The sequence below is a fragment of the Amblyomma maculatum genome, chromosome 1 (assembly GCF_055883805.1).
Source record: "Amblyomma maculatum isolate TAMU_Amacu chromosome 1, ASM5588380v1, whole genome shotgun sequence".
Lineage (NCBI taxonomy): Eukaryota > Metazoa > Arthropoda > Arachnida > Ixodida > Ixodidae > Amblyomma > Amblyomma maculatum.
In genome coordinates this window covers 100,528,811-100,545,576 of record NC_139344.1, presented here as the reverse complement: position 1 = coordinate 100,545,576, position 16,766 = coordinate 100,528,811, and the positions used below count along the sequence as shown (strand labels likewise).

Sequence of the window (16,766 nt, the reverse complement as noted above, 5' to 3'; positions counted from 1 at the left end):
TTCTACTTTTATTACAACAGAAAAATTACCGACGATTACGTTACTTCCTAATGCGAAATTTGAGCATATCTCATTGGCTGTTCCAGCTTTTCGATAGATTGAGGCAAAGACAACTTTTTTATTTTATTTTTCACACGTATTTCTTCAAGAAACACTCCACTCACAGTTCTTGACTGTCATGAAGGAAGCTTTGTGGATCAGGAGTTCGCGTAAGGCAGCGTATGAACCTGTAGGAGCGTTGCACAGTGAAGAGATAGCAGCGACTGACTGATGCCGCTGACGCCGCTAGCGAGTCAAGTCAACATGGCTCTGCGTTTCTGCTTAGGATGTATGCACCGCGATCCACTTACACCGGAAAACACCGTCGCCACCACAAAGGAAAAAGGTAGGGGAGGGGGGGGGGACACGCAGCGGCAAATGGTGGCAGGAGCGTGCGCTGCCCTGGCTGCGGAGCTGGTTACGAGGGACAACGCAGACGGCGAAGCAAAACGCAGGAACGGGCGCCAAAGAGCTGGGCTCTAAAACAAACAAACAAACAAACAAACAAACAAACAAACAAACAAAAAAAAGCTGTTCAGCACGCCAAATGGCCACATCAGGGCAGCGCGAGGAAGTACATGTCCGGACAAATTCTAGGGGCAGTAAGTAACCGAAGGGCGTCTTGCATTATTCTTTTGTTGCACATACAACGACAGAAACGAATCCTTTGACTCCAAAGAATGCCTCAGTGGCAGCCAGTTATGCATTTTACCGTGGTTAGCACGAGTGATTGCCATTCTATGCTTGTTATGAAAGCAGGTGATGCTGGTAGTGAATGAATAAATAAATAAGTAAATAAATATATAGAAAGTACACTGGATTCGCAATGCAGCAAAGACGTACATCTAACCAACCAATGAAGAGTACAGAGGAGATTCAAAGGAGAAGGGTCGAGAAGGAGCGGTCTAACGCGCTTGCGAAACTAACCCGCTTCTACTGGCGACGTTGCCTCATAACTGTCTGCTACCCTCCCCTCTCCAATTCATTTCCCCCAAAATTTAGCCTGAATGCATTGTGGCAGCTGCGTGGTGCTTACCCTTTTGGTAGGTATTTCACACCTATTTTGCAATGCCGAATCTCCTCTCTAAGGTAAAATGAAATTGGCCATCGCCCTTTTCTCAGCTCATTAGGTTACCAGTTTCTATGGTTAGAAAAGCCCGAACTAAAAAAAAAAAAAAAAAAGATTACTGTTGATTGAAACCGACTTTACTACAATTATATTATGTGCAATAACGTTTGATAAAAGTATTTCTGCACCAGGGAGCTCGCAAGAATATCCTACTATAAATGCCATAACTTCAAAAGTGATAACAGCTCAAAAGATGGGTATCAAAGGAAAGACAATACAGGTGTCGATTTCAGCCAGAGTTCATGACGAAACCACCAAAGATGTATACTTCGTCTCACAAAATGTTTTTAGTACTGTGAAAGGCCGGGGCGCCATGGACCAAGAGCACTTGGACACTTGCGCGCGAGCGAGGCAAACGCGTTTCCCTTTTTTTTGTACTTTGTAACTAATGTACAAAGGTCCCCCTGTAATTTCTTGGTATAGCTCCCCTCTGCACTTCCCCTCGCTATCCTCTCCCCATCATTTTGCTTTCCCGCCGGCTGCAGCTTCGGCGCTTCAGATTTTAGGTAGCAGTTGAAGGGGCCGGCAGCACTCTTTTCCTTCCTTTTGTTTGAATAACCACTATCCACACCACCTATAATAGGCAATTGTGCTCCCACTGTCGCCCTTGCCGATTCGAGGGGTGCGTCGGAGCACAATTACCTATTACAGTGCGCATTTGAATGGGCCAGGGAGCCCCTGCCTTTAGCAGTGGTGCAAATCTCTTGTGAGTCAAAGTATAGTATACAAGGGCCACATAAATATCTTCCATCATATCGCACCTTTCCATTTTTGGTATACACTTGAGCTATCCTGAACATATATCGACGATATATCATCAACTCGCTCAAGCTTCCACTCTATCCAGAACAGTGAACAACAAAACGAGGTGGTACTTTTCATTTACGTTACGCACATTCGGTCATGGCCGAATCGAGCGGCGGCGGTCCACGTCGCCGCTCAAGTTCAGCCGTGGTAAGGCAAGCTAGCACCCCGCAGTCCTGCTATCCGCAGTAGTCAAGCTAAGAACAGGTGAACGCTTCCCCCTGCGCACGGCGGGGAGAAGAATGGGGCTTTGAAAACCCACCCTCCAACAAAAGAAAGCTTCTCTACAAAGCAATGGTTGGGTCCCTCGGCCAACTGGGGGCAAGGCCGATAGGCACTTTCTCAGTCCTGAATCAGTGGCGTAGCCTGGTGGCAGAATTTGAACTAATTCCAAGATTGCCACCGTGGGACCCCCGCCTTAACACTCTGTAGTGTCATTTGTTTTGGATGGGCGGTGCACTGGTCCAGCAGCAAAACTATTTTTCTGTTGTGGCAAGACATCTTGCGGTCGAGGAACGTGACGAATTCCATAAACAAAGAAGACGTCATCCATGCTTTTTTGTTCGCCTTGTAGACGCAGGGCAATCGACCGGCTGCCTTAAAGCATCGGGGCTTTTGATATTTGCCAATGACTGTCAGGGGCACCTTTTCCGATCCGTCGGCGTTGCTACAAAACAAAACTGTGATACGTTGTTTGCTCTTTTGTCTGCCCCGGCAGGCATCGCCTTTAAAGCACAAGCTTTTTTCGGGCTGGAGATTGTAAAACAGCCCTGCTTCATCTACATTAAAAACATCACGTGCCTCATATCCCGCTATGTAAGACGGCAGTGTGGTTGTCATCCAGTCTTCCAAGGCGGAGGCGTCGACTTTTTTTCCTTCGCCACGAACGGTCTTGTAGGAAAGATTATGACGCACCTTGAACCGGTGAATCCATCCACCGGAGGCCTGAAAATCATCAATTCCAAGTGTGAGTGCGATGTCCGCTGCCTTCTCACGAAGCACTTTTCCGTCGATGTTGACGCCGGCCGCCGTGACCTCTCTGAACCACATTAGAAGAACCTCTTCCAACTTCACATGGTGGACAGTTTTGGCTTCTTTAGAATTCATCGCGAAGTGCTGCACATTCTGCATAATTTGGTCGAGCTGACCAACGATCGTTGACAACATTGACAGCGGCAGGCCTAGCTCCTTGGCCATGTCAGTGCGCCTTTTCTTGGGCTCTTTGTCCACCTTATTTCAAATTTCCAATTTGTCTTTAAAGGTCAGCGCCTTTCTCTTCCGTGACATTGCAGTATGATGTACCTTTTCGCGTTGGCGAGATGATCACAAAACGACGCGCTATCAACGCGTTGTCAGCCTCAACAAACGAGAAAACGAAGCAACGTGTTGCCGCTGCAGCGGAGACTCCGGAAAGCGGAAGAGTGTGGCCTGCGGGGCGGCGGAGAAATGTGGAGAGGGCCGCAAGGCCGTGCGCACAACTTAAAAAAAAAGACAAAATGCGGGAAGAGAGAGAGCGGGAAGGGGGGCAAGATATCGCCGCCTTCCTTCGCCAACTTCGCTGCTGCCGCGGGTTGCCAAGCCGGTTTTTTCCCGCTGTATTTTTTTTTTTCTCCTTTCGCGCGCGTGTGTGTGATCCGTGCTATCAGTGCTGCGCCGCTGCGCACGCTTTTCTTGCTGTGCGTGTTTGCGTGGGCCTCGACCAGTCGTGATACCGAAGTTCGTATCACCCGTAGCGAAAAGAAAAAGTGTTCGGAACATCCGATTTTTTGCCCACTGAACGCAATGCAATTCGGCCGGGGAATTTTATGAATTCGTATCACACCGAATTTCGTATCAGCCGAGTTCGTATCACCGAGATTCTACTACCAGCATTAGAATTTCGTTATGTCTAAGGCAGCTGAAGAACTGCAGCCATCACAGGCAGCATGAAAGGTATGCTGCTTTCTCACCTTCTTTTCTCTCCTTTCTGTGTGCTGGTTCACAGAAGACAAAAGGTGAGTTTGAGACCTTAAGATATAAATTGTTGCATTAACGCTCCACGAGACACTGCATCAGGTTATCATGGTTCACAAACACTGCGATAGTTCGTCTTAATCAAGAAATACGTGAAATGATATTAAGCAGATACTTTTGCAAAGAGTCTATAAAGAATCAACCAAATGTTTCCACATACGCATTGCATTTGAGAATTCATAATAACTGGGTTTGTCTTAACAATCAACTGTTCATGGTGAAACCACGACAAAAACTTTCAGAAATTGTAGACCACATACCTTTTTACACTCTGAGCTTTTGATCTCACGGTTCTGAAAACGTGATTTTAAACATTCTTCCATATCTCGGTCATCTTTGCAGGAGTTCTGGATCTGGAAGTCATGTGATAAGTTAATGAAATGAGATATGATGAGCAGTTTCCAAGTGAAAGAGAACTCTCAGCACTGGCTGACTACAAGGTGGAAAAGGAGTCTTTAGGACACCTCAAGCAAAAAGCTGGACTAGTTGGTGTTTGTAGTAAGAGGCATGGTGACAGACTTTAAAGTGGACAATAAAAAAAAATAACGATGATAGCAATGACAAAGAAAGAGAGACGCAAAAGGCTAGGAACCTTCAGAACAATCATAGAACACTAGAATCTTCAGCTGCCAGTTAAAACAATGACCTTTTTATGTATTCCCATCCAAAACAAAGACAGTGGCTGTATAAGCACTTAGTAAGTCAATGCTAATATATCTTATATGTAGCCATCACTATTTCTGGCACTGTAGTTAAAGAAAAGGTCATCAAATAATGCTGGTTAAAATCAGAGAAAGGGTCAAAACACTCTGCTTGCAGCCATAAAATAAACTGTTCATAACTCAATGGCTGTAATTGCACTTACTCTTTCTGCACAAACTACAAGCAGATTTTGTTAAAAGTTTGGCAATTCAGTTCACTGACTGCACCGTTTGCATCTACATTTTGTCACTTTTCTTTTTCTTGCTTCAATATGACTTATTGCTAACAGTTTGCAACAAATGTTTGCGGCCCATACTATAATTTCCGGTGTATAATGCGTTTTTTTATCAACCGGTGCGACTTATATATAGCGGAAATCCGGGACGTGGCAGCCTCTCCTTGTCCGCAGTCAAAAAGGTGTCTGTGCGCTTTGCGATATCAATGCATGTTAGGAGACCCTAGTGGTCTAAATTAATCCGGAGCCCGCAGCTAAGACGTCTAAACTCAACAATTTACAATTTTACATGGTAAAATATCGGGTGGCCAGCGCAGGCATGTGCCCGAGCCAGAATATTACGTGCCACAACTGTGCGCCATCTTCTGCCATGCACAGTAGCCGCATTTCGAAAGAACTCAGAAGTAACATCAAATTGTCTTGCAAAAACAAAATGTAGCTCATATGTTTTTATAGATAGTTTAATTCTGAGAGCAGAAAACAACATTTTAAAATGATGGCTTGCCAGTAACAAGCTTTAATTTTCGAGCCACTCCTGCTAGCGTGATTTCCGTCAGCCATGGCATATTCATTGCATTTATTCCTGTAGCGGCTTTACGGCTTGGACGCCATAACCGGCAGTCTGAGAAACGCAAAAATTAAGAGACTGAAAATGCGATTTTTAGATTGATTCTCAGCTTTCAAATGCAGTGTCCCCATTAATTTATGCACCGATATTACTGTCCTCTACAATTATTTGTTCCATTGTTATTTCTTCTGCGAACAGTTACTGAGCATATTATCAGCACCCCCAATATACAACAAATAAAAGTAAATACAGCGCATTGCACAATTACATACGCGCCCTAGATTGCTTCTCCTATCTCAACCGCTGTATCCTTGAAGCTTAAATTTCGCGCAAAAATGGCATTTGGTTGGCAGTACTTTTTAATACCAAATATGTTTGGAGTACCTGCCTGATTCGATCAGGAGTCTGATGTTCTTATCGTATGCAGCGGTGAATCAAGAAAGCCGCTGCACCCACAATGCACCGGTGGCACCATCTTGTGCTGTTTGCAATAACCTTCAGACAAATAATGTTCGCCTCTCTTTTCCTTTTCCTGTGACAGAGTCACAGTTGTTGCAAACAGCATAAGATGGCGTCATTGGGGTCATTGTAAAGCGGCTCATCTTGCTTCGCCGCCGCCACATACGATAGAAACAGACCTCTAACTGAATCAGGCAAGTACTCCAAACAAAGTTGGTATTATAAAATATTGGCGACCAAAAGTCATTCCTGTGCGAAATTTGAGGTGTGAGGATTCAGCGGTTTATCTGGGAGAAGCATTCTATGTTGTGCCTGTAATTGTGCAACGTGCTGTAGTAGCCGCTTCTTGGGTTGCAAATGCGCCCCTGCCAGGTGTACCAGGGGCTACTTCGTAACAATCAGAACAGCCTAGCAAACGAGGCTCCCTGCAGCAGCAGGAATTGTGGGCATACACTTGCCTTGCCATCTCCTATGCTTTCGAACACAACAGCGCCAGGCAGTCGCCAGTAGCACAGTACCATTAAACAATTGGCCGGGTGTACATAGTCTTGCAAACAAATGAGTGCATGCACGTCATCAAGATGTGAAGCTCAGCGAGCCCATGTTCTTCCATAACTTAGTACAGCGGACAGGCAAATATACCTTGAGATTTGATTAAAAATAAGAGTGCCACATGCATGTCACATCTTTTATTTGGCTCAAAAAAGAAAAAAAAAAAAAATGCCCAGCACAGGTCATCAAGCATGCAGTATGTAAGCCGCTGGCCGGCAAGGCAGGCATTTCCGACTGAAAGTTTCACCCAGCTGATGCGTATTCGTGAATATTATATGTGCACTCCCTGTTGACAGCTTATAGGCAGCAGATGGCAAACTATAGTTGGGCAGGTCCCACCCTGACCCCTTTTCACTTACAAACTACAGGAAGCAACTCAACAATGTAGAAATCGCAATGACCACAGCAGAGTAAATCACACAGAAAAGCCTACGATCGCCCGCGATCATACTTACTGCAAAGTGCATCCAAATTTTGACTGAGATGTAGTATTGACTGAACTACACTGAATTTAAATGCAGCTCGCATGCTTTTGAAAACCCTTTAAAGGTTCTGCATACTCCCCATGACAGTACAAAGTGCACTGAAAGCCAGTAACTCGCCGATGCATATGACAGGGGTGCAACAGCTGAAATAGGCTTGTAGCAATCTTTGGAGTAGCAAAATATGAGTTTTGGAGCAGTAAAATCCATATTTGAAGCAGCTCACAGGAAAAAAACAACAACTACACTTTGCAGCATGAATTAAAATTTTAGAGCCGTTAAAAAGGGAACAAACCTTACTTTTGGCACAAAAACATGAAAGGATGTGAATATCGAACCATATGAATGTGATCCAAAGAAAATCTAGCAAGGACCACCTTTCACCAGTTGCATGTACCCATTTTTGTAAATAAGCATCTTTTACTGCAAGACATGCTATCAAACTAAAAAAAAAGAATGTGAACCATAAAACCGAGGAGGTTAATTTTTCAGACTTTGGGGACCAAATAAAGATGGCAAAAACTAGAGAGTACCATATTTACTCGCATAAGGCTTGCACTTTTTTTCGTGGAAAATTGGTGCTAAGTTGGGGGTTGCAATAATTATGAGGGGAAAATTTTCGAGTATATGTTTTAGAGCACTAAAAGCAAATTTAAGTAGGTGTGAATTGGGATTCTTACGTCAGCTATTGTAAATATAACCAAAACATTACTTTCAAACAGAACTTACCCTTGTTATAAAAGTACAGGGCTGCCAAAAGCACAAATTGTAAAGCACTTTATTTACCGCACGCAGCCTCATCATCACTCCCCGAGTTTCATAGTATAATGCTCACAGCAGACCATATAATTCTACTCTTGATCAGAGACTTGATCCAAGCCCGTGTTGACACTGCAATCACTGTTTCCAGTAGCGTACTACGCAGAACTCGTTGACACCGAAGTGCCTGCTAGCAGCGCAGCTGCTATGCTGCAGCCCATACTCAAAAGCTTTCAGCTTAAAAGCAGCCTGTAGTAAATACAATATGCATTTCTTTTTTCGCATCTAGCACAACTTGACAATCTTAATCACAGGATCTTATGTTGCTCCAAGACTCATAAAGTAATGTTTTATTGTCCACGAAATCCACAGCTCGAGTAGTGTGAGGGCAGCCCGAGAAGAGCCCAATTTGAAGCCGTGACTGCAATCAGCCTGTGCCCAAAAGCGAACGCACTATAAAAACAAAAAAAAAATGTTGATTCAAAAGGAAACACACAAAAAAAAAAAGAAAAAGAAAAAAAACAGCGACCAAAAAGGCAAAAGCCGAAGAAAGATAAGAAAGCAAGTTGTAAGCAAAGAAAACTGATGAGCGAGTGCGTTTTTTACCCGTAATTTACGCTAGGGGCTGGCAATGACTCGGGATATAAGGTTATATATTTTGTGCACAGAGCAGACTTTATAGTATTTCGATGTTCCAGCATCTGTAATGTTAATATTGGAAATCTTGAACTCTACTGCGGCATTATGGAATTCAAAATCAAAGGCTGCTGCGTGTTTCCCGACCTGCTGGCGCCCGAAATAAATTTCAAATGTACCACTTCAAGTTATATTAGCACAAACATAGAAACTATAACTGATGCACCTCCTGTACTATCTGACAACGAGAAAGGGAGTCTATCGAGACAGCATAAAAGAAACCTAGCTGTTCATGAATGGCCAAACAAAACATATAAAAAAGAAACTAAAAGTACGCCCATTAAAAGCATGCAGCGCTTAAAACACTGTGTTGAAGTATTGCTCCAAAATCACAAGTGCCACCATGGCCCTTTTTGCAGCGCGATGCAGTAGCAGTGGCGCCTCGTTACAAACGGCCCCTTTGCGTTGTGGGGATGCTTCACCGCAAAGACTGTGACCCGTGCGGTGAAGCATGCTCAAACCGCAACGGCTCAGAGTACTCGGAGAGCAGAGGAAGCCCGCGGATGTAAGAGAAAAAAATATGAGTGAACATTAAAACGTCGTGGCATCATTTAAAAATAAAACTGAAATGCCAGTGATGCGAGCTGCAGTGTCTGAAATGTCGTGACTGACCATTTCACAGACGCAGAACGACGTTGTCCTCGAGGATGGCAAACTTTTGCGTCTAGTCAGGGCGTTTTGGCGCAGCATGGCGAAAATTCAACAAATTTCACGCTTACGGTGCAGAAATATGCAGCTCTATCAAAATGGCACAATTGATGCAGTTGTTGCACCCCTCATATGAATGTAAACAAGATGAGCAGTTTGTTCAGCAGTCTGCAGCTGCCCTCTATAACTTCACATCATTTCTTTCGCACCCACGAAGCCCGTTTTCACCTTACACTTGTGTTGCAATGAGATATAACTGTGCATGTCGTGGCAGAGATTCCAGCGGAAGGCAGAGTCTAAAGTGGCTGAAATGGCCTGCACTATCACTGTGCTACTGTTACCGCTCATCTGTTGCCTTTCGGTTTTTAGAAATCATGCCCCTGATCAGTCGGAGAGCTTCGCTGCAAATGCACCATAAAAATGATGCAACTTGGCAATGCAGTCACTTTTCTATGCAGAAAAAATATCCGTAGTATTGCCGAAAGATAATCTATCCATCTGGCTTGGTTCGGCATTTCCCTTCAGTGTACCTTTAAAGGGCCCAAGAAAATGCACATGAGCATTAGGTATCCCATCAGTCCTCCTCAGTGTAAAATTTTTTAAGCTAGTGTCATTAACACCAAAAATATTGGCGATCGAAAATGATGCTCTTCCTCTCCTCCATCAACTCAACACATGCCAGCGCGGAAGAAAAATATGAAGAAAAACAAGGTACGGCGGCGCCCTACTCCCACGCTCTGTTTCACCTGCATCACTTGGGAGCGTCCAATGAGTGGGCACACCCAGCAAGCCCCGATGGCGTCCCATGGGAAGTCTGAGTCATATGGGAGGTTTGAGTGGGGGAAACGTGTTGCCTTAGTTGATTGCAAGCGGTCGCCAGGAGCACTTTTTAAAAATTATTTGCTAATTATTGGCTTTATGCTAAGCTTTTAGATTTGGCTCGAATACTCACAGCAACCCCATCTATAAATTTCTTCCATTAGAATATTGGAGAAAGTACCGTTTCAGGGCCCTTTTAATGCTAGCCAATGCTCACAATATCCTGATTTACGGGGGTCAAAGGGATTCACATATACACACCTCAGAAGCACAGGCTCTTGCCAGGACGGGGTCTAGCTGATAATCAAGAGCTGCATCTCGTACAATGCCCATCACCACAGGTTCACAGGTCTTTGTGAGTTGATGTCGGACAAACTGTGCCTTGAGACACTGGATCACCTGTGACCGCAACAAAATGCATGTTCTTGTAATAAAGCTTACGCATACTCTACAAAATTTACAAGAGCACCATCAGAACAAGTAAAATAAAGCATGACAGCATCCAGTCACCAAGGGCTCAAAATGCAACTGACTGAAAAAATATTAATTAAAGGAACCAAGAACTGACTAAATGTTTTATTAAAATAAAGGTGTAAATGAGGAAACTGTGCCTCATATTGAATTAACTAAGCACTCCAATAAAATAATATATTTCTAATTCTAATTATGCAATAAAAACTGCATAAACTGCATCTTGCCATTATCAGTTACTGCATTGGGTGAGCACACATCGGTAAACTATTATTCATCTGTTAAGTGCTCAGTCTTTTATTTTCTTTTAAAGAATGTTTATCATATTCTATTTTAGTTTATGCTCTTCCCAGTGTGCTCTTAGTTGAAAAGCAACAATTATTTTGCCAGTTTCAAAGCACTTACATTCTTAACCAATTTACATAGGACAAAAAGTGAGCTGTAAAACCCTACTGACCAAAAATTTCACAGTAGAGATAGTAGCATGCAGTCCTAGCCTCAAGTCAAGTAAGGACTCGAAACCCAACACCAGCACAGCAAGTGAATATAGGCACTGTTCATGCCTGCACTTTGCACCCAGGACAACCACAACAAGAAGCCTGTATGCTGCAGGTGTGTTTTATTTCCCATCTTTTTCATGGCGATGGCTGAGACGATGCATGGTAGTTGTAGTGTTTGACAACATACTAATGCCTGGATAAGAATTTGACATGATTTAGTATGGAGACAAATGAAACGTAGACACATAAAAGGAGACAACAGGACGAAAGGGGACAACAGGAGACAACAGGAAAAAAACGAACTCTTAAATAAGAACAGGTATAACAGATGCGGTCAGTTATACCTGTTCTTATTTAAGAGTTTGTTTTTTTCCCAATAAACCAGTTGTGAAACGATGCCTGTCCTGTTGTCTCCATTTCTGTCTATGTTCCGCTTGAGCCCACTAATTCATCATGAACAGCTTTCAACTAGCTCAACTTTCCATTCTCCTGCATTCTGCTCAGTACGGAGGTTGTAGTACGTAACAGACATGAGACGTGATCATAGTGTCTAGACGTGATACTGATATGTACCGTCTGTTGCAGAAGTTTGCAGCCCACTGCGCCGAGCGGAGGAGCAGACTCGCTCCCGAGAGGCAGCGCTGCCTGGTGACGAAGCTACAGAGAGGGAGGCGGCTTGTTCTCTTCCCCTCATCCCGCAGCTGAGAGCAAAGATATGCGATATCAAGTCGGACGTTCGTCTCGCTGGTGGCGCAGTAAACGTCTCGCTGGTGGCGCAGCCAAGCGGCGGCGGTTCGCACAGATGGCAGACGCAGCTGCAGTGAAGCAACGATCTGATTGGGGGACTTTTAAGTATCCTTAACAGTTAATGCGAAAGAGCTACCGTAAGGAGATATGCAGTGTCTCTAATGATCTTAATTACTTGAACATTAGTATTTTACTTTTGTACTGCTAATTAGTAGCAATATGTAGTAGGGCTAATTAGTAGTGCAACCTAGGATAGTTAATGAGTAGAACTAATTAACGGTGCTAATATAAGTGTTCTAATGTAATATTCTGTTATTTGTGGTTCATCATCGAAAAGAACAAACGTTCCTGAGTGTTCGAAAGGTAACATGGTCAGATTACGCACCAAGAACAGCGGTTCAAAACCCCGCACGATCCCCTTTTTCTATTGAGCAAAACTGCTTTGTAATGCTATTTGGATGTCACCACTACTTGCGCGATGACATCACCTCGACCTGCCAGGGCAGCTTTCAACTCGGGCTTGTCTCCTGTTCCTATGACGTCACATGCCCTGCTGACCAATCAGCGCTCAGTGATGTCAATTGCTGCCTTCCACCTCACCCTAAACTCCGCCACCAAATTTCCTATTGTTCGACAGGATGCGGGCTTCGGGGGCTGTCTTGACGTCGTGCATCCCGATGACCAATTAGCGCTTACCCATGTGAGGACCTTGTGATGCCATCAAACTCTGGACGAGTCGAGATTGCTCATGACAGGAAGGCTTTTATTGTCGATTCAATAGTATTGTTTCATTAAAGATGCGTTGCTAAAACATGACGAAGGAGGCGGCTTGTCATTGCAGAGAGTAAAGAGATGCGCATGTATGGTGTGTACGTGCATAGATCTAGAGTTGTCAATTAAGTAACGCAGTTTTGAGTTGTTTGCGATGAGCGATCTTTGTGTCTTTGACTTTTCTTAGGAACAGTTCATTTAGGCTATTTCTACAAATGCCGTGCGAGAGCAAGTCTGACAGTGTAAGCAAGATGCAGCTATGACGGCCCTCAATGGAAAGCGGAGACGAAGCATCACTGCAGCCGCGGCTCTCATCTGTGCGAACCGCCGCCACTCGGCCGCAGTTTACTGCGCTATCACCGAGATGTACCGTCTGTTGCAGAAGTTGCAGCCCAACGCGCCGGGCGGAGGAGCAGTATCGCTCCCGAGAGGCGGCGCTGTGCCCGCCGGCACTGCCTGGTGACGTAGCTATAAAGAGTGAGGAGGCTTGTTCTCTTCGCCTCATCCCGCGGTTGATATTGCACATCTTTGCTCTCAGCCGTGGGATGAGGGGAAGAGAACAAGCCTCCTCACTCTATAGCTGCGTCCACAGGCAGCGCCTGCGGGCGCAGCGCCGCCTCTCGGGAGCGATACTGCTCCTCCGCCCGGCGCATTGGGCTGCAAACTTCTGCAACAGAAGGTACGTCTGACTTGATAGCGCATATCTTTGCTCTCAGCCGCGAGATGAGGGGAGGAGAACAAGCCTCCTCACTCTCTGTAGCTGCGTCACCAGGCAGTGCCGGCGGGCCAAGCACTGCCTCTCGGTAGCGAGGCTGCTCCTCCGCCAGGCGTGGTGGGCTGCAAACTTCTACAACAAACGGTACCTATTATACTGAATGCTGCCCATGTCCATAAAAGCCTACTTTCTTTTTTTAACAAGTAGAGCTTCTGGCACAGACCATTTGTATTTTGTAATCCTGTAGCAGCACATAGCAGGGTCATCCTTTAGGTTAGGTGCTGCAATCGCATCACTTGTATAACCCAAAACGAAAAAAACCCACATGCAGAAGCATAGGAAATGAATTCGCTAAAGTCAGTTTAAGACTGAGGGGATTTTTTATCATTAACTACCACTCACAGCTGATAGTGTATACAATGCGGCTGCCACTTGCAACGTCGGTGACATGCCGGAATGCTGACAATGCATCAGCGTGATTGGAACTTGAAATGAATATCAGCTATGTGTGGGCTGCATGCCTCTGCCCCCATCTCTTGACGAACACTGCATAACTGATGATTGATGATTGTACCTCAATGCAACATTGCAACTAGTGTGGGAAAAGACTACGGACAGCAACAGAAGGCAGCCAACGAGGTAGCAACCCAGTCATTTTACACATAAAAGAAAACATACAACATACATTTGCATTAGCGCATGCTCAGGAAACTCTTGCATGCCTCTCTCTCTCCCCCCCCCCCCCCCCCCCTCCTTCTCTTCTCCCTGCTCCTATATCGATGAAGCAAGCCATCGTAAAACAACACAAAAAAAATTCAGGACACATTAACATGCGTGCTTTTTAAACGTAACCTAACTTTTTTTGTGAGGGCTATTGAAGGGTTGCTCATGCACTTGTTCCCAGCCTTATCAATGCAAAAAGCCTCAAAAATTTCCTTTTCTACCCACCTGAAGAGCAACTTCAGCACACACGTGCGGTAAAAACTGGAATGCATTTTTTTTTTCTGCCTTGTATCTTAGCATTTGTGGCAGTGTGCCACCAAATGGCTGCCGGCCATCAAAACTGTGACTGTTGTTCTGTGTTTCCACAGCCCCTTTCGTTCAGGCACTGGCCTCTTTGCCCGATATATGCAGAATACAATTCAAGTTCTTTCATTTTTTTAATTCTGTTCTCTTTTTGAATTTTAAAAACCACCCAACTTTAACGTTTGTAGAGGTCTGAAGGGCTACCAGTTATTGTTCCAGTTATTCCAGTTCCAGTGAGTTAAACGTTTAAGGAACACTTTGTTGCCAGTGCAATTCAAATCATTTCAATCTCAAAAATTTCACTCAGCTAAGAACAAAAACATTGCCTATAGAGGCATCCACAGCCTTGTCTACAGCACTTGACCAGCGTGCTAGGTTGTGCAGTGGTGACAAGTGGCATTGTTTGAAAAATTCAATATATACATCTTAAATCATGGGAAGTTAAATGACATAAATGGGAATGTATGTGCTTAAGATATGACTCTGAACCCTAAGCCACTCACAAATGCTTCAGTGTACCACCCTGTGCACTGGTTGAGTGCTCTAGACCAATGTGTCATCTGCACACGCAAAGCACACACACTCCAGACAAAGCAAACAAATAAAAAATGTAATACACAAAAAAAATTAAACAGCCTTTCTAGGACAAACATTCTGCACTTGCAGTATAGTACTTGAACTATATTAGACTTAATATATAAAATAAGTTATTTAATTCATGGATCACTAAACTTTTGTTGCAGGTTTGATTTGGTTTATGGAATTTAATGTTTCAAAGCGACTCCGGCTATGCGAGATGCTGTAGTGAAAGGCTCTGGATACTTTAGCTACCTGGAATTCTTTAATATGCATTGACAACGCACAGTACACGAGAGCTTTGCTTTTCGCCTTTATCAAAAAACAACCACGGCAGCCGGGATTGAATCCCGGCTGCTGACCCCTCGACCCGAGCAACCCCGATGGGGTAGACCCATCAATTCTGGTATTCCTCACAGACCATTATGTTTTTAGGAAAAGTGATAGAAGGAATTCAGAGAACACAGCATTCAAGCTTCTCAAGCTATCTGCTGAGACGACCACAAAACCAACCTTTCCCTGAAGCTCTGTGCTCTCTGCTGCCTTGTCAAGCACAAGGGCAGAACAAAATTTGGCTATGTCCATGCGGCAAGCATGCTGCAATTGAGCATTGAGCCTGTAGTCCGTGTTCTGTTCCACCAAGCGCCGTTGCACCATGTTGCGACAGCGGACATCCATTGTTGGTTCTTTGCGATGGTCTGCCAGGCAACGAAGAGCACGGCTTGGTTCGACCTAAAAGAACGATACAGTTACATTACATTTCAGAAATTTGTGTCCACTGGAACATGTCATGTAAGCTGTGCAAAAAAAAAAAAAAAAAAAAAAAAAAAAAAAATTAAGCTGCTTTTTTTTTGTCAAGGCAGGTAACAATTTACAGCAATGAGAGAGAACGAATGCATATGTGAGTGAGACAGTGAATATGTGTATGTGTGAGAGAGAGAGTGAGTGTGTGCATGCACATGTGTTAAAAGTGTGTTTTGCTTGATCTCTTTGTGCAATTGACATTGATGCCACTGACAAACTGCGAACTGGAGAAATTTTTGGAGCACTAAAATTTCCAATTCGGAGCACTCTGGAGCAGAGGAACACCAATTTAGGAGCAGTCTGAAGGACTTAAATTTCAACCTGAAGCATTCTGGAGCAATAAAGCATTGATTTAGAAACACTCCGACGCTCTGCAGCATGACTTTTAGATTCTGAATCTGGTAGTTTGGCAAGCAATGCTGGTAAAATTGAGATGTGATGTAGTGTTACACCATTAAGGTTGCCATTACTGGCACAGAATCATGCCTGACAGGTTTCCAATTCTAAAAGAGCAACATCTTGAAGAACCACGCCAAACATTTACTAGCGGCAAGCAGGACGAAGACACAACACGCACCGCAAGCTGACAAGAACGAGTTGCAGGCACTTGTTCTTGCCCTATTCGTCAAGGCCCCCCACCCCCCCCCCCCAAAAAAATCATGATTGAGGTCCGTAAACGAACTAATCAAGTTTTAATGCAGAAGTGCAACAGCCGCGAAGAAGATCCGTCGCCGATAAGGTTGTTGTGCACAATGGCTGCTGCCTGTCGCTTTTACCCTAATTCGACTGCAAGAAACTTGTAGAAACTGATGCTATTTGCTTTTTTGTGCCTCACCGTGTAGCAAACCGCAGCATAACTTGTCGGAATAGCGCAAATTATGCTCGAAAACAAGCAAGCACAGCCCACCCAATGCGGACGGCCCCAGCTTTTGCCTACACAGTTAAAGGCTCACGCTTGTCTATAACTTTGGCTGGCGCACGCATTCTGCAATGGCAGCAAATCACTTGGCGCTGCCGTATAACTAATCAAATACTGCCAGGAACGTGCATGCACTACTTGAGCTGCAGATCAGAGTGCAGATTCCTTCGCATCACACACCGAGTTCCACAGGACTAAGAAGACACTTGTTGACACACGTGCTGTTCTAGCAGTTAGGAACAAAGCAAGAACAAACGCCTACAACTCATTTATGTTTTGTCACGCTCTTGACATAGGAAGTTTAGAACCTATATTTCCGTGTGCGCATAATC

The 16,766-nt window shown here is 44.4% G+C and overlaps 1 protein-coding gene across 1 annotated transcript in view; it reads right to left on the bottom strand.

Annotated features, from left to right (window-relative positions):
- Positions 1 to 16,766, bottom strand: part of Glg1 (Golgi apparatus protein 1) — a 109,200-nt gene that overhangs the window by 17,893 nt on the left and 74,541 nt on the right. The window contains exons 18-20 of the mRNA XM_084588668.1: positions 15,225 to 15,443; positions 10,167 to 10,304; positions 4,246 to 4,338 (exon numbers count right to left, since the gene is read on the bottom strand). Of these exons, the coding sequence (XP_084444794.1) occupies positions 4,246 to 4,338; positions 10,167 to 10,304; positions 15,225 to 15,443 (450 nt within the window). The remainder of the gene's footprint in view (positions 1 to 4,245; positions 4,339 to 10,166; positions 10,305 to 15,224; positions 15,444 to 16,766) is intronic.